The following is a 25586-nucleotide window of genomic DNA, read 5'->3' as shown; positions in this document are numbered from 1 at the left end:
TCATCTTTTCAGAATAAAAGTTTTCACAAAAAAAAAAAAAAAAAAGATGGTTGTATGGATCTGTGTGTTTGTGGTCTCTAGTAGGCCTGTAACGATTATTACAGACTTATGTATATTACAGTCATGGAAAAAATTCTTAGACCATTGTTTTCTTCAGTTTCTTGTTCATTTTAAGGTCTGGTACCACTAAAGGTACATTTGTTTGGACAAATATAATGATAGCAACAACAATAGCTCATCATAGTTTAATTTAAGAACTGATATCTAGACATTTTCAATGGAAATTGTTGATATTGATTTTGGTTATTATCAAGAAAACTATGGAAAATGGTTTGGTATCATTATATTTGTCCAAACAAATGTACCTTGAGTTGTATGAGGCATTAGATTGAAAGAAATGGAAGAAAACAAGGGTCTAAGAATTTTTTCCATGACTGTATATGGAGATATTTGGAGAAACATTTATTTGACATCTAATTTGAGTTTTTAGTTTGGCTCATGTCCCTTCATTAACATGGAGGGGGCGGGGTTTATAACCTATACTGCAGCCTGCCACTAGGGGGCGATCAATATGTTTTGGCCTCACTAGTGGCAGCTGACATGTCTTTTTTTCATATATATACATACATATATATATATATATATATATATATATATATATATATATATACACAATCTACACACACAATCTACAGTCATGGAGAAAAATATTACACCATTGTTTTCTTGTTTATTTTAATTCCTGGTACAACTAAAGGTACATTTGGTTGGACAAATATAATGATAACAACAAAAATAGCTCCTAAGAGTTTAATTTAAGAGCTGATATCTAGCCCTTTTCTGTGGTTTTCTTGATGATAATAACCAAAATCCTTATCAAGAAAACCATGGAAAATGTCTAGATATCAGCTCTTAAATCAAACTCTTAAGAGATATTTTTGTTGTTATCATTATATTCGTCCAAACAAATGTACCTTTAGTTGTACCAGGCATTAAATTAACTAAAAATAATAATAAAACAAGGGTGGACTAATATTTTTTTCCATGATTGTATGAAATAATCAAGCACCTTTTAAATAATTTGTGTTTCTATCCCTTCTTTACATTTATTTACCAAAAAAGACAAATTGCACAAAAAGCAAAGTTTGTTATGGATCTGTTCACACAAACAAAGACATCCTTGTTTTTCTATCTTTGGAAGGACCCTTACCATCAAAAGCCTAACACCGCTTAACCTAATTAACCTCATAATTAAAACAAAGTCTTTACTTTGAAGAAGGCTGAACTGTCCTCACTCTGTCTGTTCAACACTCCGGTCCTCACTATGTAGGAAGGACAAGTACTTACACACAGGGAGCTACGAGTATGAAACGAACGCACCAAAGCTCATTAATAAACAACGTCAGAGCTGCTCAGCATATTTCAGACTTGAGTCCAGAGTCCCTGCAGGATCTGGACCCCCACAAGGTCAACTGAGGGTTTGAGGATTAAAAAGTCTGAGACAACAAACTGACATGAAGCTTTAAAAGCTTCACAAAAAGCTTCAAGAGGAGTCAAAACACACACACACACCAGTACCATAAAAAGGTCTCCAGGAGGTAACAAAAACACACAAAATGTTGCCGAAGTAAAAGTACAAAAGTGGAAACAATGAAAAAAAACAACAACACTTTGTCTGCAAAATTGTGACGTAAAGTTGAAATTGAAATTGAAAAAAAAAAAAAACTATAATAACAATTTAAAAATGGTGAAAAAAAAATAAAAAATCAGTGAGCCAATAATTTATATGTAAACATTTAATAATTAAGTTAAAATTGAAAAAACAAAACTAATTTAAAAAAAAAAAGATCCAAAAATAAATCTGTCAGACAAACATTTATAAATAAGTAATAATTATTAAGAAAAATGGAAAAAAGACAAATAAAATTCAGAAAATTAAAAAGTAAAAAAGTAAAAAAACATTAAAAAAAAAACAACAAATCAGAATGCAGATAGAAAAAAACAATAGAAAACAGTTAATGCCAGTGTTTCCTTTTCCTGTTCTAGTTGCATGAATGTGCGTATGAACACCTGACTTTAAATAATAGTGACCTCTGCTTTGAATAGTTCTACAGTTACAGTTCTGGTGACAGGGCTGTAAATGAAGGAAACGTCAGCAGCAGACACCTGAGCGCCACCGGGACCGAGACGCAGCAGAATCAAATGTCAACATGTCTGAAGTGAATCATCAGGGATACTCCTGACAGATCACCTGACCGCTCACTGGCACAAATATTAAACACACAAAAAGAACTCAATATAAAAGCATAAAATGTAAAACAGAATATTGGTGTGAATCAGAACACAGAAATCTGTCTGCAGGAGGAGTTTTACCTCGGAGGGTCGAGATGGATAAAAATAAAATACCTCCTGAAATCTAAATTTTAATAATAAATTAACTTATTAAATAAACATCCGAGGAGAGGAAGAATCCTGGTGACAGAAGAAAACACCTGAACACAGTCAGTAGATAATGAAGTGGTAGAAAACAGGACTGATTTAATGTGTGTTAGAGGGCTGAGCTATAAGGTCACCAGAGTTAAATGTATTATCAAAATGACATAACAAAATATCTTGGATACTTTTGTATAGTAATTCTATCACAATGTCAAAAAACAGCGGCAAATTTAGGCGACAATTACCTCATTTGGATGACACTTAACATTCAGATCCTTGCTTTTAATTTAACAATCCCATTTATTTATTTTATGGGACCTTTATTTATAATGCCACATTTGTTTATTTTAGGGGATTTTAATTCATATTGACTCATTATTAATTTTATGGGATTTTTAACTTCTAATGCTACATTTATTTATTTAAGGGGACTTTTCATGTATTTCTTTTGTGTGATTTAATTTTTTTTATGTTATTTATTTATATTATGGGACTTTTATATCGTAATGCCACATTTCCTACAGTGGACTTTTATTTAATAATGTCACATTTATTTAATTTAGAGGACTTTTATCTATTTATTTGCTCCATTTATGTATTTTATGGGACTTTTATTTAATAATACCATATTATTTATTACATTGAGGCCATATTTATTTATTTATTAGTTTTTTTTATTATTTAAAATGGACTTAAATGTCATTCCATCGTCTAGAGCTTCGGAGTTTGAATCAAAATAGAAAAAAAGAAAAAAATTACAGATTTTAAAAAGCCTAAAAGATGATCATTTTAAAAATATTTATTTAGATGTTTTATTATCTTGTACACACAAGATAATATTAAGTACAAAGCATTTTCCAGGACTTTGAGTTTCTTCTTAGAAAACAGACAAACTGCCAGATAAAAATTATTTTAGCTGGAATTAAAATAAAGAAAACCTTTAAAAGTCAGAGTACTTTTTGATTTAGAGTCAAAATAATAAAAAACAACAACACATTAACAGCAGACAACAGATAACTCATCTCCATGTACTGGCCAGGATGGGGAGGGCTTAATTTAATAATACTTATTTAATATTTTATTGATATGCTTGACCTTTATTAAACCAGGACAGACTCTGGACGGAGATTCAAATCTGTTTATCGAGAGTAAAAATGTCAGCAAAATCCTTTTTCATAAAAACAACAGAGAGAAAACCGTCACTGAGGGAAGATAAGAAATAAAAAACATCTTTATGACTGTTTGTAAAATAATAAACTAAGAAAATACTTTACAGATGAATGGATAATGAAATGATAGTTAAGGCAACACCAAAACCATCCCATTTTATGATTAAACTTGTAGCGAAAAACTACTGCATTGGAGTGAATGTGGAAACTTCTCTCTATAAATATAAAGTTTTTATCTCTCAGAAGATCAGAGAACTTCATTTCTTGTCGGTCTGAGAGGAAAATTTCAAAATAAAAGTTCCAGTGAGGAGATTTTAAGTCCTCAGAGCAAATTCTCCTCTTTGCACCTGAAGAGGACTTCCTGTCCGGCGATGATGATGATGTCATGATGATGTCATTTGACTTTGTCCAGTTCCATGGCTGTGATTGGCTCGTCCTCCTGAACAGCCACGCCCCCTGCTGACTGACAGCAGGTGTGCTGATGTTCCTTCCAGTCCTGAAGCGATAAAAAACAAACAAAAATAAATAAATTTGAAACCGTAATAGCTGGAGCTCAGTAACTGTAGCAACTTGTACTGGAGAACTATGTTGAATTTGCTTGTCTTGTTTTCTGAACAGAGGAACTTTTTATTGTTTCTGCACTGCAAGAACGAGGAACGATTGTAGTTCTTTATCTTTAATTTATTTATATAGCATATTTCTGCAACTCAAAGGTAACTCAAAGTGACTCACACAAGACATAAAAAGCATCACAACAAAGGGCAGGAAAACACATTAAAGAGGACATTTAAAAATAATGAAAAGAAAACCTTAAAATGCTATAATATAATAAAAGTTAATGTCTAAAAAAAATAAGAGCAGTATATAATAAGGAAGAATATAATAACAATATAATATATATAGTGTATATATATAGTATATAATAAGAAAAGTCACAGTCCAGTTATAGAGTCAAAAAACATATTAAAAATGTAAATGTGTTAAAATAAATGTATTAAAAACGTCATGTAAAAGCTGTGAACAGGTGAGTCTTCAACCTCGCTTTAAAGAACTTTAGAACCACAGTTTGAGGAACTTTTTTAAGCTCTTATATTTACAAAGGCAAAAAAAAAACACGTTCCGAAAAAAAACCAAACAGATTCTGTTGCTTTTTTGCTACATCATATTTGCATTCTGTGTGGTAACACTCATGACAGCTTTTGAAGAAAAAAAAAATTGATGTGTGAATTAAGGAACCTTGTTTTGAGGATTTTTTTTAGCTCCAGTTTCATAGAAAGTAGAAACAGAAACAGAAGACACAAAACACACACTACAACTAACAATAAAGTGTAAGAGTAAGTGGATAAATGGGCCGACAGACACACTGGTACTGGATCGGTGCTCGGTATCGGCCGATACCCACAGCACAAGTATCGCAATCGTTATCGGGAGGGAAAAAATGGTATCGGAACATCTCTACTCGAAATTTACTTTTCCATCATATTCTAATGTATTCATATGGACCCTCGTGAATGACAGATTTATAAGAGAAACGCTGCTGAGTCTTACCTTCCTCTGACAGAACGTGGAGCAGTAGTTGACCTTGTGGCAGCCCGTACACTCACTCATCGCCATACGGCCGCAGTTCACACACATCTGCTGCAGGTGGACACACACACACACACACACACACACACACACAGGAGATATAAACAGGGGAGAAAGTAGGTTTTTAAAAAAAATAAAAAAAATGTCAGAATGCTGTAAATTATTCCAGACATCATCTAGTTTTTAGCTTGAGTTTATAAATCTAGTGGGCTGGCGGCTGGATGACTCGTACGTTGATGATGATCTCAGTGAGGCTGTCGGAGCTCCGCTTGGCCTCCGAGTCGTCCGGCTGCTGGAACGTGATCTGGTTCTGAAACGACTGAGTGAGACCACACTACACACACACACACACACACACACACACACACACGCACATGCACGCACGCACATGCACACACACACATATACAAACACACATGCACACACACGCACATATATACAAGCACACATGCACACACATATATACAAGCACACACACACAAACATATATACAAACACACACACACACACACACAAACATATATACAAACACACACACACAAATATACACACGCACACACAAATATGCACATGCACACACACACACACACACACATGCACACACACATACATACGCACACACATACACATGCATACACATGCACACACACACATGCACACACACACACACACACACAAACACACACGCACATATATAGAAGCACACACATATATAGAAGCACACACACACACACACACAAATATACACACGCACACATATATACGCATACACACACACACACATATATACAAGCACACACACATATATATACAAGCACACACATATATATACAAGCGCACACACACACACACACACACATATACAAACACACACACACACAAACACACACGCACATATATACAAGCACACACATATATATAGAAGCACACACACACACACACACACACACAGATCAGAAGGATTTACCATAAGTTATTACACATGAGGATTAGATATAAAATTGTGTGTGTGTGTGTGTGTGTGTGTGTACTCTCACCTCCTTCCTGCCTCCCTGACCTTTGACCCCGGCGGTGTCCCCTGCAGAGTGTTTGGCCTGGTCGATCAGAGCCTTCAGCTGCTGGACGTTGCTCATCAGCGTGTTGGCCATCTCCTCCAGGTAGATCCACGTGTTCTTCTGGCCCTCGCTGCCCGCCGCTGCCACCCTCCCAACGGGCCCCACCTCCAGCCCGCCCACCAGCCCCGCCGACGGAGACGCCGCCGCCGCTACCGTCACCGCCATCTTGGCCTGAACGGGCTGGGGCGCCACGGCCAGCGCCGGCAACGCCGTCAACACTGAGGGAGGGAAACAGACGGTGTTTTAGTCAATTCGGCTTATTCTGATTATTTCTCTTTGATTTTTATTTTTTTTTAGCACTCCAGTTTTTACTTTTAGTGATATTTAGTTGAGTGGTTGATCTTTACTAATATTTTTGTACTGTCTTACACTATTGGAAAATCATGCAGGAATTCTATTAAAAAGTGCACAGTTCCCAATTTAGTACAATTCTGAGGTGTTTGTACTTTACATGAGTTAGTATTTCTATTTTAGCTACTTTATACTTCCACTCAAATACATTTCTGAGTGTATAAATTGCATTTTTTCCCATTTGATTATTTATTTTAAATGTATTTATTTTATTTTATTTGTATTATATGATGTTTAATTGTATTTTTCATATGCACATGACTGTTGTTGATCTACACTTTGGCACTTAATATATGTATGGTATTTAATTATTTATTTACTTATTTACTTTTTTAGCTTTATTCTAATGTAATGACAATAAAGACTCCTTGATCATCAAAGCACTCTTTTATAAAAAAATAGCAACAAAAAAAATGTAAGTACCAATTATGGCAAAAAAGATATTTATAAAATGTATTGTTGGGCCTTATATTATTTTTTTCTTTTTTCTTTTTCTCTTTTATATGGATCTATGAGTCTGAAATATAAATATCAATAACATTGATGATATGTTAACTAACTAAAAACTATGTTTTGTTATACTTTGTTATATAATAAACAATAATATATAATATAATAAGCCGTATGAAAATGATTACATTGATTGTATAGGCTGTGATATTGCTTTAAAAAAAAAATTAAAAAAAATTGAATGGCCGTCATAGACTGCAATCATAATTTTCTGAGCCCTTATACACTCTAAAACTTTTAATAGGCGCCTCACCAAACACAATGTTTATAACAAATTTATGACTAGAAAAACTTGACACATTGCTGAGCTGAATTTAAAAATTAATCTTCAGGTTTCCAGCTTTCAGGTGATGTCCAACACTTCTTTGTGTTGACCTGCTACCTCCCCCTGAAGACCCCCTTAAAAACGAGACAAAGTGTTTTTTGGTGAGGAGGAGAGTTATGAAGTATGAAGCAGAGCAGGTGGTGTGAGCAGATCTACGTCAGCGTGTCCGTTTTCCTCCATACGTTCACTCTGACCTACATACTCAGAACTCCTGCGGCGCTGATGAAGTCACCGACAGCTCGCAGCTCCTCCGAGAGCCGAAGAGTCCAAAAATAACTGGACATCCATCTCAGACTCTGTTTTAACACGTCCTGGGGAAACAATGTGTGTGTGTGTGTGTGTGTGTGTGTGTGTGTGTGTGTGTGTGTGTGTGATCTCACAGGTAGATCTCCTCCGGTGTTAAGACATGTTCACTTTCACTGGACTCTTATTTTTTCCTGTAAATCTGCTGGGAAATGTTGCCAGATTTTTCTATTCAATTTTCTACAGAGAAGCTGCTGTGAGACGATTTAATCTTAAGATATTTATTGTATATATGTATGTGTGTGCTTGTATGTGTGTGTGTGTGTGTGTGTGTGTGTGTGTGCATGTGTATGTGTGTGCGTATGTATGTGTGTGCGTGTGTATATTTGTGTGTGTGAGTATGCTTGTATATATGTGCGTGTATATGTGTGTGTTTGTATATGTGTGTGTGTGCGCATGTGTGTGCCTATGTATGTGTGTGTGTTTATTGTGCGTATATGTGTGTGTGTGTGTGTGTGTGTGTGTGTGTGATCTCACACGTAGATCTCCTCTGGTGTTAAGACATGTTCACTTTCACAGGACTCAACATTTTTTTCCTGTAAATCTGCTGGGAAATATTGCCAGATTTTTCTATTCAATTTTCTACAGAGAAGCTGCTGTGAGACGATTTAATCTTAAAATATTTATTTTTAAAAATACATAATTTGGTAGGATTTTAATTTAACAAGAGAAATCTTTAATTTGCTGAGAGCAAAATCTAAGTTTCTTGGACTTTTTTTTGAGTGTTTTCTTCTCCTATCACTTAATATTTCTACTTTTCAGAGGCAAATATATATTAAATACTTTTTGACTTCATGTAAATTTATAAACACTGCACCAGTATGTATGCAGTTCTTCTGATGGAAATCAATGTTCCCGTCTTTCTATCTGCTTGTTTTATTTCTTTATATTGTAGTCGATAAACAGCAGCAGATACTGTACTGCCCCCTGATGTTCCACTGCTGAAACTGTAAAAATAATAAATAAAAAAGAGTTCCAACTGCTTTATCGTTTATTTTAAAATCAGTGTTTTAAATATGTGAATTATTTAAAATCTGACATCAGTTTTATTGTCTTGTGGATTTTTAAGTTGATAAATATTTCAAGAACGTGCTGACACTCATCTCATCCACACACACACACACACACACACACACACACACACACACACACACACACACGCCCAGGGTGCATCATTAACCTGGGGGTGAAGGACAGAGAGACCGTACTGACAGCTGGAGTGTGTGTGTGTGTGTGTGTGTGTGTGTGTGTGTGTGTGTGTGTGTGTGTGTGTGTGTGTGTGTCTGCAGCGAAATGCAAACACCAGCAGGCTTAAACTGATAAAGTTTTATTTGTTTAATTATATTTCTCTTTTATTATTTAACCATTATAAATATTGGAATATGGTATATTTATATATAACATTTTTACAACATTTTTATTTATTTTTCAAATGTTATATATTTTAATTAATATTAAAACATAATAAATATTGGAATATTATGTATTTATTTAACTTTTTTCTAAGATGATTTTTATTTATAAATTCATTCATTCAATTTTATATATTTTAATTATTATTTAAACATTATAAATATTGGAATATTAGGTATCTATTTAACTCGTTTTGCAACTTGTATTTATTTGATCTGATCATGACTGAAAATATCAGCTCAGAAACATTAATAATAATAATAATAATAATAATGATAAAGATGAGAAATAACATTGTCCCTGTATTAACAGAAGCTGTGGTGGATCTGTGATTGGTGCTTTAAAGAGGATTCAGGATCTGACAGAGTGATCCGTCACGCGAGCCGTCCTCTCCTGAGAGCTCATTACAGCAGCACGACAGCCAATCAGAGCGCAGCTGCGAGGCCTTCCTAGCGCCTGATAGGATGATGGATCGGCTGCAGGTCAGCGGCAGCGCAGAGGTTTGTGGGACGGATAATTAAGGACGAAGATGCATTAAAGAGCTGTTTTTGTTTATGTATGTGCAATTTAACCCTCTCAACCCCAAACCCAGCAGCAGGTTTAAAAAGGATGTGTTCTTTAAAAATAAAATAAAAGATTGCTAAAAATACCATAAAAACAGTCATTATCATCAGAGTTTGGACTTCCTGACAGTCCTTGAACACGTCATAGGTTAAAAAAGTTTCTGTTAGAAAAAGTAACCAAAACAAAGCTTAAAATGTTGATATTTCTGTCAGAATCACTTTATTCTACATTAAGCATTTGCACTAACCAGATCCTGTTAAAAACATTAAATTCTGCTCCTCAGACACAGAGACACTGTGAAGACATGATTGATTCTGCTGAGACCAAAGGTCACGTGACCAATATTCACTGAGAATCTATTTACACAGAGCAGAGAGGAGAGGACAGGAGAGGCTGGAAACATGCAAATAGTTCAATATGTACAATATGTGGAGACTCAATTTTTTTTTCCAATATTCATGACACTTGTGGGCACTTGTAAAACTGTTTTATATATAAATTCTAAATATATTTTTGCAATTTAAAGAGAATTTCAACTTGTGTTTTTTCTTGTTGTTTTTTTAAAAGATTTATGTCATTATGACTGTGTTATTCTGCAAAAAAATACATTTTTGAGTTGTTCCCATTTCTAGCCATGATTGTGCTGATTCTATAGAGCTGCAGGATTTATAGATTTATATAGATTTAATATATTGCAGTGGAATACAAGGCCACAGCACAAAGACCATAAAACCCCTGAAACAGCTTGTTGGGATCACGTCCCAATGATCTAAGAATCTGGGTTGTACTTCAGAGAACAGACAGTGTGAATGCTCAGAGATGATCTGGTACCTGCTGTACTGGTGAACACCTCGCTCTGTGACGAGCCTTCTGAGATGATGGCAGCAGCAGCGGCGGCGGCGGCGGTGGCGTCGCCCGATGGAGAGCGGTCAAAGGTCAAGGTGCCGGAGGTGGTGAACTGTCCTGACGGAGACACCGTGACTGTCGGAGGAAGCACAAGAGTCGGACGATTTCCATTTCCATTTGATGTTGAGGAAATTTAATTCAGAAGAGATTTATAAGATGATGTCACTGAAGGTCAAAAAATGAAATCTGTCTCATCTGATAAATGGAAGAAACTCTTTTAATCAGTGAGATCATTTCTTGAACCTTGACCTCGCTGTATAAAATGAGCTGCTGTGACCTCTCGGATAATCACAGCCTCATGAAACTTTACAACCACAAACTAGAGACCTAGAGTATTTTCCGAGGTATATTGACAATAAGGGTTTTTTTCTCAGCAGTTTACAAAACAGAAGTGCGTGCCATCCAATTAAAGAACATGCAGAAATCTCCAAAATATTAAAAGGTTTTGAAGCCAAATCACAGTATGAATTCTTCTGTGTTGTTCTAAAGGTCTTGGTGCATTGATGTTATATTCTGGAGGGTTTTTTGACCATTTTTATTCATTCTCAATGTGAGAAAAATGGCATAATTCCGCACCAAATGTGTGTAACAAATGGTATCAACCCAATAATTGCTGCAACAACTTCAGTAACAGAGTTGAGCTGGAAATGGACTTCATGTTCTGAATTTTCTTCTTTTTTTTTGTATTTGTTTTTTGTTTGTTTTTATTTTTTGTAATTATTTCAATTTTTTCGTAATTTTTTTGTAATTGTTTCAATTTTTTTGTAGTTGTTGTAATTATTTCTCCCTTTTTGTATTTGTTGTAATTATTTCTAATTTTTGTAATTATTTCTAATTTTTGTATTTTTGTAATTATTTCTCATTTTTGTATTTATTTCTAATTTTTTGTATTTGTTGTAACTATTTCAAATTTTTTGTTTTTTCTTTGTAATTATTTCTGATTTTTTGTATTTCTTTTTGTAATTATTTCAAATTTATTGTATTTATTGTAATTATTTCTCATGTTTTGTGTTTTTTGTAATTATTTCTCATTTATTGTAGCTGTTGTAGTTATTTCTCATTAAACCCATTAACCCTTATACACATTATTAAATTTCAATTAATTGAGTAATTAATTCATTTTTATTACAGATTTATGACTAGAACAACTTGACACAGTGCTTAGGAGCATCTCAACTTATTTTTCAGCTCCCCAGCTTTCACATCATGTAGAGGAATAAGAAGGGGGTTAAACTAGCTGTTGCTAAATAAATGATCTTATCTGCCAATCACAGATGAGACAGTGTGGAGGTCACCTGACGTACATGTGGTCCCCGGGGTCAGCGTGATGTTTTTGGTGGTAGGAAGCTCCTTTTTCGGGGACGTGACCGAAGGCTCGTTGTCCTTCTTCCGTCTCTTATACGGAACGAAGAGGCGAACTGGACCAGTCTGAAAAGACATCAATCAATCAATCAATCAATCAATCAATCAATCAATCAATCAATCAATCAATCAATCAATCAGTTCAAAGTGCTTCACAGATGATCGACCTGCCGACAACAAGAAGTGAAGGCCATGAAAACCATAGAAAGAAAGAAAAAAAGAAGCAATTTAGAAACTAGAGATCAATGCACAAAATCAATAAAAACACTAATAATGTAATAAAATAAATAAAGAGAATAGTAATTATAGAAAAAAAACAAGTAGAATAAAATGTTTAATACAAAATAAATTAAATCTCAAAAAAAGGATAAATAATAATAATAAAAATGCAATAAAACACTAAAAACTAGATAAATGTAAAAATAATCAGATAATGGGGCCACAGCAACAGAAACGTTTCTAAATTTACCATACTGATGTTTTCTGTCACCAGACTGTCTCCGTCCTTTGGACACTGAAGAGAAAAAAAACAGAGAATCAGACAAACAGCTGACGAACCATCGCATCCAATTATTTCTTCAAATCATCAATAAACTCTTTCATTTATGTCCAAACTGAAGGACAACATCCGTGTTGTGTTCCCAAAGTGACTCTTCAACCTGTTTGTTTGTTCATAACGAGGCCGGAAATAATGACAGAAACTGGAGCCAGACAGCGTTTCAGGTTTGACTGACACCAAACAAACACTCATACAAGAACCTATTTTTATATTTAGGATGTTTCTTTATTTCTGGCAGTGCAGGAAAAAGCTGAAAATGGCCCTAATGGCCTGTTGTTGTTTTGGTTCAGAGCTGCTGGGAAATTAGAAAATTATATAAATTGTCCTCTCAGAGCTTTTATAGCGTCCCTGTACTTTTTATGACAGAGTAGAAGAAGAAAAATAAAACATTTGATCATAAGCTGTACCTCAGCAAACCTTCTGTCACACAAAACCTTTTCAATGACACTATATTTAACAGAAAATAATAATAATAATAATACTTAAAATAAAAAAATAATTAAAATAATAATAAAATAAAATAGTAATTAAAATAATTAAACTGTCACACAAATATTATTTTATTTTACCAAATAATAATTACGTTCATAAACTACAAGAACACACTCTCTCTATAATATTTAATTTTATACATTTGCTTTGATAATGTTGCTTACCTTGTGACTGTTTTTGATTCTTTGCTTTTTTATTTACTTTTGTGGATTACATGACTTTTTTTTTGCATTTTTTGCAATTATTTCGCATTTTTTGTAATTATTTCTATTGTTTCGTTTTGTTGACATTATTTCTAATTTTTTATTTTGTAATTAATTCTCATTTTTGATTTTTTTAAATTATTTCTATTTTGTTATATATTTCTGTAATTATTTCTATTTTTCTTTAATTATTTCTATTTTTTGTAGTTGTTGTAATTATTTTTAACTTTTTGTATTTTTTGTAATTATTTCAATTTTTTGTATTTGTTGTAATCATTTAAAATGTTTTGTATTTTTCTGAGATCACTTCTCTTTTTTGTCCAACTTGCTTCTTTTTTCTGATGTTGTGTCTCCGGCCCTTTTTTAATTGTGCAAAATAAAAATAACAACCAGAATATTCACCTAGTTTGTAATAAACTGAAATTACAGCTCAGTCTCCAGTTATCAGTGTGTTGCGTTCACTGACTGCTGCTCATCAATCATCAGAATGTCACTGTTAACTTTTATTCAGAGGAAACGGTCCACATACCAACAAAACCAACCGAATTTATCATCCATGGTGGAAAAAACCCCAATCTGGAGCAGATAACGTTTGGATATTTCACTCTAAAATCCTCAAGGTATCATCAACACTCTCCAAGCTAACTACCGAACTAACTGATGACTTAATTAATCACTTGTTAACTGACTGATAAAGATGATCTTCGTTCTTCGCTCCTCCGACTCCTGATCTTAGCTGTTCCCTGATCCTGCAGGTTCTCCAGGTGGAAGAAGTACTTGGATAAAAAAGTAAAGTTAGTACAACCCCGACTCCAAAAAAGTTGTCTCCAACAAGTAAAACAAATTTGCAATAATTTCTTTATCCTGAAAACTTTTTGGTTTATATGTTAATATGCACTCTAAATTTCGACTTTAATGCATAATGCAACTTTTTTGGAATCTGGGTTGTAATTCTGCAGGGTAAAATGACTTACAAGTAAAAGTCCCGCCTTCAACACTTTACTGAAGTAAAGCTGCACAGCATCAGAATATGATATCAACATATACTTCAAGTATCATAAATAAAAGTACTCGCCCATTGCATAATAATAATACAGTCATGGAAAAAAATTATTAGACCACTCTTTTTCTTCAATTTCTTGTTCACTTTAATGCCTGGTACAACTAAAGGTACATTAGTTTGGACAAATATAATGATAACAACAAAAATAGCTCATAAGAGTTTAATTTAAGAGCTGATATCTAGAAATTTTCCATGGTTTTCTTGATAATAACCAAAATCATTATCAAAGAAAACCATGGAAAATGTCTAGATATCAGCTCTTTTAAAACTTATTATTAAACTTTATATTACATTACATTATATTTATAAAAACAAATGTCCCTTTAGTTGTACCAGGCATTAAAATGAACAAGAAATCGAAGAAAACAAGGTAATTTATTAGCTCTTTCATTTGTATTATTACAAATGATTTATCTGCAAAGAATCTATAGTTGTAGTGCAGTAAAAAGGCGCAGTAAATTCCTCACAATGGTACAATACTCTAGTAAATTATATATACATATATATACATTTATTCCTCTGTGCTGCTAACTCACCCCTGTGAGGTCATCACAGCAGGCTGCACAGGTACAGGAGGCAGCATGGGGGTTCAGGATCCGCTCCTACACACACACACACACACACACACACACACACTGGAGTAAAACTGTAACTGGAATACTGAAATAAAACTGGAACTACCAGTCCACAGCTCAGCACCTGCAGCATGAATTATGCAAGAATGATTCATTGTAGGGTACAAAGAAAACTAATTCATAATGAAACAAACTAACATTAATAAGCACCAACTATTAAGAAAATGTACCCAAGGTCTGCTGAGAGATGGTTTTTTGATAGCTATGAGGTCTGAATCAAAGATGCTGGGAAATTAGCTAGCTAGGATGTTTACAAACAGTTTCACTAACACTATCACTATCAGACAGGTAGAAAGTCAGTTTTCTCCTTTGCCTGTCAGAAAAGTTATATTTTCATGTCAGGATGTTCAGAAGACATGTGGCTTGTGAACATTTTTTTTTTACTCAATTTACCTCCAGCTCACCTGCATGCTCACTGTAAAAGTACTTTGTTTATAGCATATTACTTAGATATACTTAACAAGACTACTTGATTGAAATAATGGACACTACTTGACACAAACAAATAATCTCACAGTTCCCCATGTACAGACTGAACTTGGGAAGTTAGCCTTTTGATTTAATGCCCCGCGATCTGGAATGATCTTCAACTTACTTAATTTCGTAGCTTGAAATGAGACTTTGCTCCAACTTTTAGCTTTGGTCATTTTAAATAGTTATTTTTGTCTATTATCTGTATTGTAAATTTTGTATTTCTGTACTGTTTATAAATGGTAAATGGTAAATGGAGTGCACTTATATAGCGCTTTTATCCAAAGAGCTTTACACTAAACACTACGCTCATTCTCACACACATTCATACTGGTGGCAGAGGCTACCAGGGCACACTGGTGCCACCTGCCACCATTGGGGATTCATTCTCACACCGATGAACGCAGCATCGGGAGCAATTTGGGGTTCAGTATCTTGCTCAAGGATACTTCGACATGTAGGCTGCCATGGCCGGGGATCGAACCACCAACCTTCCGGCTACTGGACGAACGATCTACCAACTGAGCCACAGCCGTGTAAATGTACTCATCATCAGTGTAAATGAGGGAAACCTCATTGCCTTAAGAGTTTAAATAAATAAAGTGTTATAATAATGCAGTACTGCAGTAGTACAGTGTATTAATACGGCAGTACTTCAGTGCTAGAGTGTCTTTAACACTTCTGGTTGTGTCGGACCTGGAAAAACCCTGTTAGATCCCTGACCGTCGCAGCCTACATGTCGAAGTATCCTTGAGCAAGATACTGAACCCCAAATTGCTCCCGATGCTGTGTTCATCGGTGTGTGAATGAATTCCCAATGGTGGCAGGTGGCACCGTTTTGGGTAGCCTCTGCCACCAGTATAAATGCGTGTGCGAAAGGGTGCGAAAGGGTGCACAGTCTGTAGTGTAAAGCGATTTGAGTGGTCGCAAAGCGACTAGAAAAGCGATATATAAGTGCAGGTCCATTTACCATTTACCATTAGTAGTACTGCAGTAGTACAGTGTATTAATACTGCAGTACTTCAGTACTAGAGTGTAGTAGTACTGCAGTAGTACAGTGTATTAACACGGCAGTACTTCAGTACTAGAGTGTAGTAGTACTGCAGTAGTACCTGTATGAGGCAGAGCAGAGGCCTGCCAGCGTATCTGATGCTCCTCTTCCAGTCTTTGCTGCTCGCTCTTCCTGCCAGACCTTCAAACTCAGTCGGCGTGAACCACTGCTGGTTGTGTCTGACGCAGCGACCTTTACCCCCTAAAAACACAAACACAACGCCGTCAGCACCAATCAATTAAGAACACAGCACAGCTAGCACATTTATCTACTTATCGTACGCTATATGGACATGAATCGATCATTTTTGCCTCCTCCGTTACAGCCTGCTGCGTCTTCATACGTATTTGTTCACTTTAGTTTGTCACAAGTGATGCAGAAAAAAACTGCAGGGTTTTCCCGCCCATTTCTGATTCTTTGCTTATTTATTTACTTTTGTCGGATGACATGACCTTTTTTATTTGTATTTTCTGTAATTATGTCTAATCTTTTTGGATTTTTTTTAAACATTATTTCTCAATTTTGTATGTTTTAGTAATTTTTTCTCATTTTTTGGGGGATTTTTTTGCAATTATTTCTCTTTTTTAATTAATTTTTTGTAACTATTTCCTATTTTTTTGGTTATTATTCCTCATGTTCACTTAAGTTTGTCACAAGCATTTCTGCCGATGTGATGCAGAAAAAACTGCAGGGTTTTCACGACCATTATAAAACTTTTGCACAGCATCTATTCAGTTTTTCACAGTGCCTAAAGTCAAATACACAAAAAAATAACAACTATGCTGAGACACTAGACTGGACTCCTTCAGGCCTGTCATGATAACTAATTGTGTTAGATGATAATTTGTCTGAGAAATTATTGCATTACTAACTATAATGCTGTAAATTTATTAAATTTTTTGCCACTGATAAAATGATAATATAATAGGATTATAATGCAAGTACACCCTTTCAAAGAGCCATGTTCTTTCTTAAGAATATTCATACATTAAAGTGATAAAAATATAAAAATATCCTGAATAAATAAAAGAGCAGAGCAGAAATTATGTTTTATTTCTGTTCGCTGTGAAAACATGCTTAGGCGCTGCGTCCAGGTCGTATAATACAAAGTTCGTACATTTTTTCAGTGGTCAAATTCAAGCACTTTTCAAGGACTTTCCAGGTCCATTTTCAAGCTTTTCCAGGACCTTATTAACAGTTGTAAGTTGCATGTTTTAGATGAGTACTTACATGCTAAAAGGGGTAATTTCACTTAACCATACCGACAGCGATGGTTTTACACTTTTAACAAACAAAAGTACAGTTTGCTAATTTCAATATTCAATTTATTATTTTTTTCATTGAACATGTGTTTATCTATAGTCAGATTGCAAGAGCAATACAGTAAGAATTGCAAGCATTTTCAAGCACTTTATCCAAAATCCAAGCACTTTTCAAACCTTGAAAATACAACATTAAAATGTAAGCATTTTCAAGGACCCGTATAAACCCTGTTAATAGTCAGTAAAACCTGTTTGTCAAACGTCATGTTGGATAAAGTGTTGCTGACATTATTAAGTAAACAAACCAGCATGTAAACACAACGGCAGATATCGAGGTCAGACAAAATCAATGTGGCCTTGACCATACACCACATGATAATTCAATATTATAATTATCATGACAGATCTACTCCTGATTACAAGAGAGTAAGTTGTCTAGTGTGAAAACTACAGTGATCTGAAAGTTGTGAAGTGTGGACTACAGGTTAAGTAAGTTAAGTATGTGAGAGAACTGAGTAGAGGTGTGCTGATCACCTGATCCCAGTCGGTTCTTGTAGAGGACTCCGCTGGTGTTCCTGCAGCGCACCGGCAGCTCGTTGTTGTAGACCGACGGGTCCCAGTTGTACTTGGAGCACGAGTCTTTGTCCTGGGGGGGAGTCAGTGGGGTGGGAGGGGTCGGCGGTCCTGAGGGACACACAGGAGGACGAAACGAACACACACACACATCAGTGTGAGAGAGTGGGGGACTGAAGTTCAGCTTTATTTAAACACAAATTAAGTGGGTTTTTTCAGGGATGCACGATATTGGATTTTTTTCCCGATATCCAATATGCTGATTTTTTTACAACTCATTTAGCCGATTACCGATACCGATATTTTTTTCCCACACAACTAATACACACAATCAGGGCAAATTTGGCCAATTTCCCAATTTGACATAATAAGTAAACATAACCTGTGTTCACCGGGAACATGTGGAAAGTGCAACTGTACAGCAATTAAACCCAAATTGAATAAAACTACATGTACCTTACAGACTGCTGCTTAAATTCAAATGTAACTTAAAACAGGAGCCCAATATGTGACGACTCAATCTGCACTGTGCAAACAAAATCACAAAAAGTACAAAAAATATCAGCAGCTTCAGTCCCTAATCAGAACATAAATAAATAGGTGGGCTCAGACTACACTGCACTATTCTATGAGCTACAAACAAGGTGCAACAGAGAGGTGTTTAATCACTTTATCATATCGGCGTGTTGGCCGATGTCCGATAGTTCATTTTCAAGCCAATATCGGCCGATACCGATAACCTGCCGATAATATCGTGCATCCCTAGTTGTTGTTTTTTTACGACAAATTATTGCTTTCCTTCATTTGTTTTCTTTATTATGGATTATTTTGTTTATATTGATCAATAAACTTGACATTTAAGGTTGAAATAATGCCCATTAATCATGAACAGTTGAGCAAAAAAAACTTCTTAACCCTTTATCAGGCAAAGAACTATATTTGGTAACTTCAGGTAATATTTCGATAAAAAAGTTGTGAATTTACTAGATTAAAGTGGCAAATCTGTGCGAAAAAATTCGCAGATTTACGAGAAAAAGGTTGGAAAAAAGCAACTTTTCTCTCCCAGATGCACCACTTTAAATCTCATAACTCTGCGCATTTTTTTCTCGTAGATTTGCCACTTTAATCTCGTAAACTTTTTTCTCAAAATATTATTTTCATATGTTTTTTTTTTTTACACATTCTGGCAGTCTGTAATATCCTCCAATATTCTCTAGGGTTGAAATTTGGAATTTGCAAGTATTTCAATGAGTGCCCTATTAAGGGTTAAAGTTGCAAATCTACGAGAAAAAAATGTGCAGATTTATGAGATTTAAAGTGGTGAATCTGGGAGAGAAAAGTTGCTTTTCCCCAACTTTTTTTCTTGTAGATTTGCCACTTTTATCTAGTAAATTTGCAACTTTTTTCTCAAAATATTACCTGAAGTTACCAAATATAGTTCTTTGCCTGATAAAGGGTGAACAGGCTCACAGACGGATCAGTACCTGGTGTCATTGCTGCAGCAGACTTGAGGCCTGTAGCCTCCACGATGCTGCCGTCAGTGTGAACCACGATCAAGGTGGCCTTCTGGGTGCTGAGGCCGTCACCCAGCTGGAGGGTCGTCCTCCCGCTCTGTGACACACACACACACACACATACATTGGAGTAAAACTGTAACTGGAATACTGAAATAAAACTAGAACTAGTAGTCCACAGCTCAGCACCTGCAGCATGAATTATGCAAGAATGATTCATTGTAGGGTACAAAGAAAACTAATTCATAATGAAACAAACTAACATTAATAAGCACCAACTACATAAAAAATGTACCCAATGTATGCTGAGAGATGGTTTTTCGATAGCTATGAGGCTTGTTTAGCTAGTCTGAATCAAAGATGCTGGGAAATTAGCTAGCTAGGCCGTTCATAAACAGTTTTGAAACAGTTTCACTAACACCATCTATCACTATCAGACAGGCAGAAAGTCAGTTTTCTCCTTTGCCTGTCAGAAAAGTTATATTTTTGTGTCAGGATGTTCAGAAGACATGTGGCTTGTAAAAAATGGGGCTATATTGTGATATAGGGCTGCAACTAACATGGATTAATTGTTTGGTCTAAAAACAAAAACTGAAAATAGCGACAATTGTCCACCTGAGTAATGTCTTTAAATGTCTTTTGAGATTTTTTATGATATAAAAAACACAGAAAAATAGTAAATATCCATATTTGAATGGCTGAAATCAGCATTTTTTGCTATTTTTGGATAACAAAATTCCTAATGAAACAAATTTACAGTAATAAGCACATACTATATAAAAAAATGTACCCGATGCCTGCTTAAAGATGTTTTTCCGGTAGCCATGAGGCTTGTTTAGCTGCTCTGAATCAACAGTCAAACAGTTTGACTAACACTACCTATGTTGCCAGATCTCTTGAGAGTGAATTGCTGAGACAGAGACAGATTTCGAGCAAAGTCAATTTTCACCTTTGCCTGTCAGAATAATTATATTTTCGTGTCAGGATGTTCAGAAGACATGTGGCTTGTGAAAAATGGTGCTAAAATGTAATGTAGGGCTGCAACTTTGGTCCAAAAAACCCAAAACAAACCAGAAAATAGAGATACATGTCCATCCCAGTGATCTTTAAATGTCCTGTGAGTCTTTTTATGATATAAAACAGAGGAAAAAATAGGAAATATCCATATTTGAAAGGCTGAAATCAGCAATTTCTGCCATTCTTGTATCACAAAATTATTGTGAAGATTATTAAAAAAAGTTGGCAATTCTTTGTTGAGTTATTGATTAGTTGACTCATCGTTGCAGCTGCTCTCTAATGATGCTTCTATAAAGAAAACAGAGGCTCAAACTCAGTTCAAACTAACATTAATTTGCATGAATCCAGTTTGCAGAGTAAAAGTGCAAATAAGAGTAAGGCCCCGTTCACACGAGGACGGTCTGAACAGTAGACGCAAAAGTGGCGTCGCGTCTTCACTTTTTATTCCTCGTTTAGACGAGCATTTTCGGGAGGAAATCTGCGTGCATACGGTGACGCAAAAGTGTGTGAAATTCGATTGTATTCATTCCAGGCGGCATCACTTAAAGCCATAAGAGCATCTTTGGGCATGCAGAAGTTTTCACGCCACACATTTTCATCAGCTACTCCTTCCACAAAGTTATCCACCATCACTAGATCTCCCAGGTCTCGTTCACAGCCGTCTGGCTCACCTCCGACCAATTGCTGCATCCAAAATGTGATAGAGGTTTTTACAGATCCTTCTATGTTCACTAATACTATCTGTACATATCCTGTACATTTGGTGCAAAGACTCCTGTAAGTTTATTAGAGCTGCCAGAGCAGCTTGAAGGTCCGACGCATGGAAATAATCCCACGTTTGTTTATTTTCCTGTACTGGAGCATGTATGTGACGTAAACACATACGTGACGTGAGCAGATCTGAGCAGAGTTTTGCGTCTTGGCAGTGTAGACGGACACGCTACGGCGGAGCGTATTTAACTTTTCCACTTTGGTAGGTGGTTTCAGATTTTTGCGTCTTTAAGCCCCCAAAACGCCGTCACCATCTAAACGAAAGGCACTTCCGATAAAATATTTTGTCGTTTTTACCCGCGATCGTCCTCGTGTGAACGGGGCCTAAAGCTGCAGTAGAAGAGGGCTGTCTTTTGTCTTTTCTGCAGGTTGGATATTTCAGAGTGTGATGAGACATGGTTGTTCATGGTTATTAATGATGATGAACATCTGATTAATAAGGTTGACAATAAAACCAGTGAACCTGCCCTTTGACCTGATTATTGCTCTCTGAAAACACAGACTGCACAGATATACAGAGACACACTGAGCATGTGCAGCATTAAGGTGTGTGTTGACCTACCAGCACGTGTTCAGGGAGACTTCCTGACGTGGCAACCGTCGTGGTAAAAACGTTGTCGTCTGCTGATTGAACGTCTCCAACCGTCACAGCCGTCACCTCTGTTCAACAACAAGATTCAGATAGATTCATCATTACATATATCTCTACATCAGTACTTTTACTGTACTGTTACTTTAATGTGAGGATACAATTATAATATCACATCAAAAATTGAGTATTATGATGACACTAGGGCTGGGCGATATGAACCAAAAATCATATCCCGATATGTTTAGGCTGAATATCGATATACAATATATATCCCAATATTTTTATTGTAAAGTGAGAGCAAATGTTCAGTCAAAGCCAAATATGACATGTCACAAGTAGTTTTATTGAAACCGTTTATTTAAGTGAACATAAATACTGTATAATAAGTTCCATAAAGTGCACATTTAAATTAAAAAAACATCTTAAATAAAAATAGCCTATGAAATTAAATAGGCCAATCTTTTTCTGAAATAAATATATGAGAAAAGAATAACGGACATTACAATAGAACTAAATTTGACAAACCCTAGTAAGGGCAGCATTTATATATTAAAAGTAAGAAAATAAATTTAACTATTTCGAAATATTTGCAAAATGGTCTAATTCCGTATCACATTTAAAAATATATCGATATATCTTTTATGTTGATATATCACCCAGCCCTAGATGACAGCATGCAAGGAAATACTGGAAATAAAGTTTTTTGTCTAAACTAGGAGATCTTTTCTATTGCACATATGCAATAATATGTGTTTAAGTAGGAAAAATGAATAGTTAAACTTGTTTTTTAAGCTGATGTCATGGAAGTTAAAATACATTTCAGCTGCATTCTCAATATTTCAGGCATAAGGTAGAATTTAACACAAATTACGAAAGCTTGTTATTATTACTACTACTTGTGTAAATTGTGATTATTTTCACAACTGTTAGGCAACCATTCATGCAGCCTGTCCACTGGTGCAGCTGAGGAAGCCCTGAAACATCATTAACTCTCACCAAACCACCTTAAATATCTGACATTTTAATCCTGAAGAACAGGCTACATGAACAACGAGTCAGTAATTTGTGTTACAAGTGTTACAGCTCTTCAGTTCGGCTTATATGCAATTCATCAAGCATACCTGATTTAAGTGAAATATCGACTTTATAAATGGTACTCTGGTCGAGTGTTTGTGGGTTAGCGGTGTAAACAAACTCTAAAACCTGGAACTTTGTTAAGGTGGTGTAGTTGCTGATGGATGACAGTTATTGCCGAATGCGGTAACACTTGCTAATTAGTAAATGTAACATGTGCGCTATGATATATGTAAGGCAGGGATGGGCAACTTAAATTCTGCAGGGGGCCACAATTTTTCATAGATACTACCACAGGGCCACATATAGGACCGTGCACTTAACCAGATATGATGCAACTGCAATTTTAAATATGTTTACAGTGCAGTAACTTAACATATTTCATGCTCCAATGCATGGATAACAGTAATAATAGGAATACAAAAGGTTTGAAGCAAATAAAAAATAAGCACTTACTGTGATTTTTTTTCAGTGCAAGAACAGCAGACCAACATTAATTGCAAGAAGTAATTTTGTGCATTTTTACACTGAACTTTTAAGATTTCATGCTCAAATGCATGTAGTTGTACTGAGGGCCACTTCAAGTGAGGGTGCGGGCCGTATGCGGCCCCCGGGACTCCAGTTGCCCATCCCTGATGTAAGGCATATGCAAATGTAAAGACTACATATCGTCACCCTGATAAAATAATCGCCTAACTCGTTTTTTTGTTCAAGTTTTGCAGGAAACACAAAAAACTTCATCAAAAGTGTAGCATATGACATTTATTGATCATTTCACTCAAAAAGGATGTAACAAAGGATGGCTATTGGCATAGTAATAACACTGTGTGTAAATTATGTAACTTATGTGAAATAAATGACTTAGGCAATTTTTTGAACATGCCTTTGTGACTTAAGCAAGATATGGTTACACTTTATTTTGAAGGTGTCTACATAAGAAGTATCATGAGCATTAATGTTACTTCAAGTGTCATTAATGTTCATGACACATCCCATGTCATGTTTATGACACGCTCATGTCACTCTTATGTACAGACCTTGAAAATAAAGTGTTACCAATATTAGTGTCAACAATAAAACACTGATAAACTAAACTGATAACCAAACAGTCTCCCTCCAGCTCTTCTTTGCTGGGTTCTCATCTGATGCCTCTGGATGTGGCAAATTGTCAAACAAGTGATGATCATAAAGGGGTAAAATCACATGATCTGATCAACTGAGGATGTAGGCGATTTTACCATAGGTGGTCGGCGTCATGAGGAGATGATTTAGGCAAAAAAACAAAACAATTTTGACAAAAAATGACTTAGGCGATTATTTTAACAGTGTGACGATAAGCAAACGAAAAGACTACAAATGTTTAAATTATGAAACGGAGTTTGGCAGAGTATGTACTGTTGCGGTTTACTACAAACCTGCAAAAACTGTGAGTATTTTACTTATTGAAAAGTAACTGTAGGATTACTGATTCACTTCTATAGATAAGAATTTATAATTTCACCAGGCAACCACATTAAACACGACGTGGGGCTCGCTGCCGTTATTATTGTGTGTTTTAGCGCCACCCCGCTCAGTAGCGGCCTGCTATCTTGCCTGCGAATGCCGCCTCGGCCTCGTCTGGGTTCGGCAGGGACTCGGCTCCCATGTCGATGTTTCCCGGTTCCGCCATCACGGCCATCGTGGTGACTTCGGCCTCCGACTCGGTATCCGAGCCCACTTCCTCCGGCTGCGGCATGCCGATGGGCGGTTCATCCAGCCCGAGCGCCTTCGTGGCCGAGTCCGCTTCGTCCATTCCTCCGCCGAAACGACAAGAGCCGAGTGTGACCGAGCAGCCGCGGGGCAGAATCTCGGTCCGAGCGGAGCCGAGCCTGGCACGAACCGGAGAAGAACCGTAAAACACGTAACCGTCTACCGGTAACCGGTGAAAATCAACGGATAATTAACGGAAACGTGCAAGACTAAGCCGCGCTACCCCACAGAGAGGCCGCCTGCTCTACGGTTTGTTTTTCACGAAGTCTCAGTGAAGAGATGAGCCGGAAATTGACGAGGAAACACGAGCAGACCCGAAGCGACACACAGCGGCCAAGGCACATAAGAACATGACGGAAATAGACAATTTTTTAACCCTTTGAAGTCTCTGTTGAAAAATGTTCTCATGCCATGTTGGTATCATGTTTTTCAGCACAACCTCACCCATACGACCTGATAATTACATTTTCACTTTGGCTTATTGGATCAACATTTTGAACCCAAAAGAAACAAAAAAAC

At 35.9% G+C, this 25586-nt stretch overlaps 1 protein-coding gene across 3 annotated transcripts; it reads right to left on the bottom strand.

The window, feature by feature from the left end:
• Positions 1-3222: 3222 nt before the first annotated feature.
• On the bottom strand, positions 3223-25586 carry deaf1 (DEAF1 transcription factor). Of its 3 annotated transcripts, none has more exons than XM_059334516.1 (14): positions 24912-25586; positions 22215-22312; positions 19835-19961; positions 18312-18461; positions 16577-16716; positions 14895-14960; positions 13985-14071; positions 12511-12555; positions 11984-12107; positions 10605-10754; positions 6230-6525; positions 5425-5526; positions 5154-5243; positions 3223-4101 (listed from the first exon to the last, which is right to left on the bottom strand). In XM_059334516.1, the coding sequence occupies exons 1-14, from the start codon at positions 25108-25110 to the stop codon at positions 4000-4002; spliced, it is 1776 nt and encodes a 591-aa protein (XP_059190499.1). In that variant the 5' UTR covers positions 25111-25586; the 3' UTR covers positions 3223-3999. The 3 variants fall into 3 exon arrangements, with proteins under 3 accessions (XP_059190499.1, XP_059190500.1, XP_059190501.1); XM_059334517.1 differs by having other exon boundaries at positions 5154-5240; XM_059334518.1 differs by lacking the exon at positions 13985-14071.

Source organism: Centropristis striata, chromosome 6, assembly GCF_030273125.1.
Source record: "Centropristis striata isolate RG_2023a ecotype Rhode Island chromosome 6, C.striata_1.0, whole genome shotgun sequence".
Taxonomy (NCBI): Eukaryota; Metazoa; Chordata; class Actinopteri; order Perciformes; family Serranidae; genus Centropristis; species Centropristis striata.
The sequence above is the reverse complement of the archived record's forward strand: the minus strand, read 5'-3'. Positions and strand labels throughout refer to the sequence as shown.